Genomic DNA, 1,748 nt, shown 5'->3' on the forward strand with positions numbered 1-1,748 from the left:
ATTTGTGTTTTTTCCTTCATATTTTACCACCTGTAATATAGCTTTTGAATACATCACAGACAGTTTACCAGCACAGATAGTTTAACTATGGGAAAAAATATACATGGAATAGAAGTTGTTGTTAAATGGCAAATATTTACATCATTTGTTCAATTTACAAACTACCCACTTTCTATATCAGTAGAATTAATCTGACAAAATGGACTTAATAATATAGAGGATGGCTTCGACAGCCTTATAGCACTACTCTCTCTAATTGCCTGATCTCTCTGTGTCTTCATCTCACTGAATAGTATCCGGGATGCGTATTCCACTCTATAGTGGTCCACCTCCTCCTACAATAAAAATGTATATTCTGTTTAAACAGCAATATTAATTCAGTAAAGTAATACAGAGTTATATGGTTTTAAAGACAGTTACCTGTGGCCAATTATCCCATTGATACTTCCCCTTTTTGATGTTTTCCGGCTCAATTATCTCCATCCACTTCATAACGTACACAGCGCAGTCATAGCTGAAAACAAAGAATATAAATTACAAATCTCATTTACAAAAGTTTAATGTTCAGACTCACAAATTTATACCTTGTTTTTTGGCCTGATATTTTAACATATGGTGATTTAATTTCCTTCTCCCTCTCCCCTTTCTGAAGAGGTTCCCCGCCGGCATATGTTATCAATCTTGAAAATACGTATCCCTTAAATACGAAAACAAATCAGTAATACACCCGAATGAATGGACAAGATACACCCAACTGAATAGACAATATACACCCATCACAACTAACAAAATAGACCTATCTATTAAAGTAAAGAAGACAGAGGCAACTTACAGTGAATTTATTAATGGCCTTTCTCTCATCGGTGGGAGCTTTTTTGTGTAGCGGGTCAAGTATTTGACATTTCCGCTTTCTTGTATTTATCAGCCATAACCACCAATGCCCCGCGTAGCAGACAGGGGCAAAAATCTGAAGGATTGCCACACATGAATAGTGTGTTATTTTATTTTGCAAATAAGTAAATAAGCGTACTAACAAATTTAGCAAACGAAAACTTACATATGGGTGCGAAGTCAATTTTTTTCTATCTATGAAGGGAATGAAACTCGGGTAGGCTTCCACCCTGAATTCCTTTTTCGTTTTCGGTGATATGAATTCCCCATTTGGGTGATCCGAAAGTGCCATGCACTGCAAGAATGGGAAACAAGAAATGAAATACTAAACTTACACCCAATCGAACGTGAAAAATACACCCAAATCAATACAGAAAATACACCCGAAGTTCGTAGAAGTAACACTTACCACAATATCGGGGGGGAGACAGTATATTTGTTCTTGAAATCTCTTTTCATTTTTATTGTTGAGGATGAGGCAGATGGCAGATACAATCTAGAAATATATGCCGAAATCAATTTTACATTAATAAGCATTGTAATTGACTTTGGTGTAAAAACATTAATCTTATTATAATATTACCTGAGATTCTATATCACTTTTTTCCTGGAGGGAAGCAAGGTGCATTCTCATCAAAATGTATTTTCCTTGGCCAATCAGAGTGCACATTTCCTCATACTCGTTAGTATTGCCATCTGCATCTTCCTTCAGTCTTGTCCCCCAGATGTAGCACTTTTGTTTCATATCATCCGTAATTTGATATAATCCCCGAGGAGTTTCAAACTTTGCAGAACTTTCTCCCCCAGTCTCCCTCTGAATTTGTGGACTTGTGTTTTTTCCCTTCGCCGCACTGCTT

General features: G+C 36.4%; 1 protein-coding gene across 1 annotated transcript in view; it reads right to left on the bottom strand.

The window, feature by feature from the left end:
* Positions 1-1,327, bottom strand: part of LOC107637119 — a 2,236-nt gene extending 909 nt beyond the window's left edge. The window contains exons 1-3 of the mRNA XM_021120223.1: positions 1,058-1,327; positions 833-967; positions 585-697 (exon numbers count right to left, since the gene is read on the bottom strand). Of these exons, the coding sequence (XP_020975882.1) occupies positions 585-697; positions 833-967; positions 1,058-1,183 (374 nt within the window). The 5' untranslated portion in view covers positions 1,184-1,327. The remainder of the gene's footprint in view (positions 1-584; positions 698-832; positions 968-1,057) is intronic.

The sequence above is a fragment of the Arachis ipaensis genome, chromosome B04, assembly GCF_000816755.2.
Source record: "Arachis ipaensis cultivar K30076 chromosome B04, Araip1.1, whole genome shotgun sequence".
Classification (NCBI taxonomy): Eukaryota; Viridiplantae; Streptophyta; class Magnoliopsida; order Fabales; family Fabaceae; genus Arachis; species Arachis ipaensis.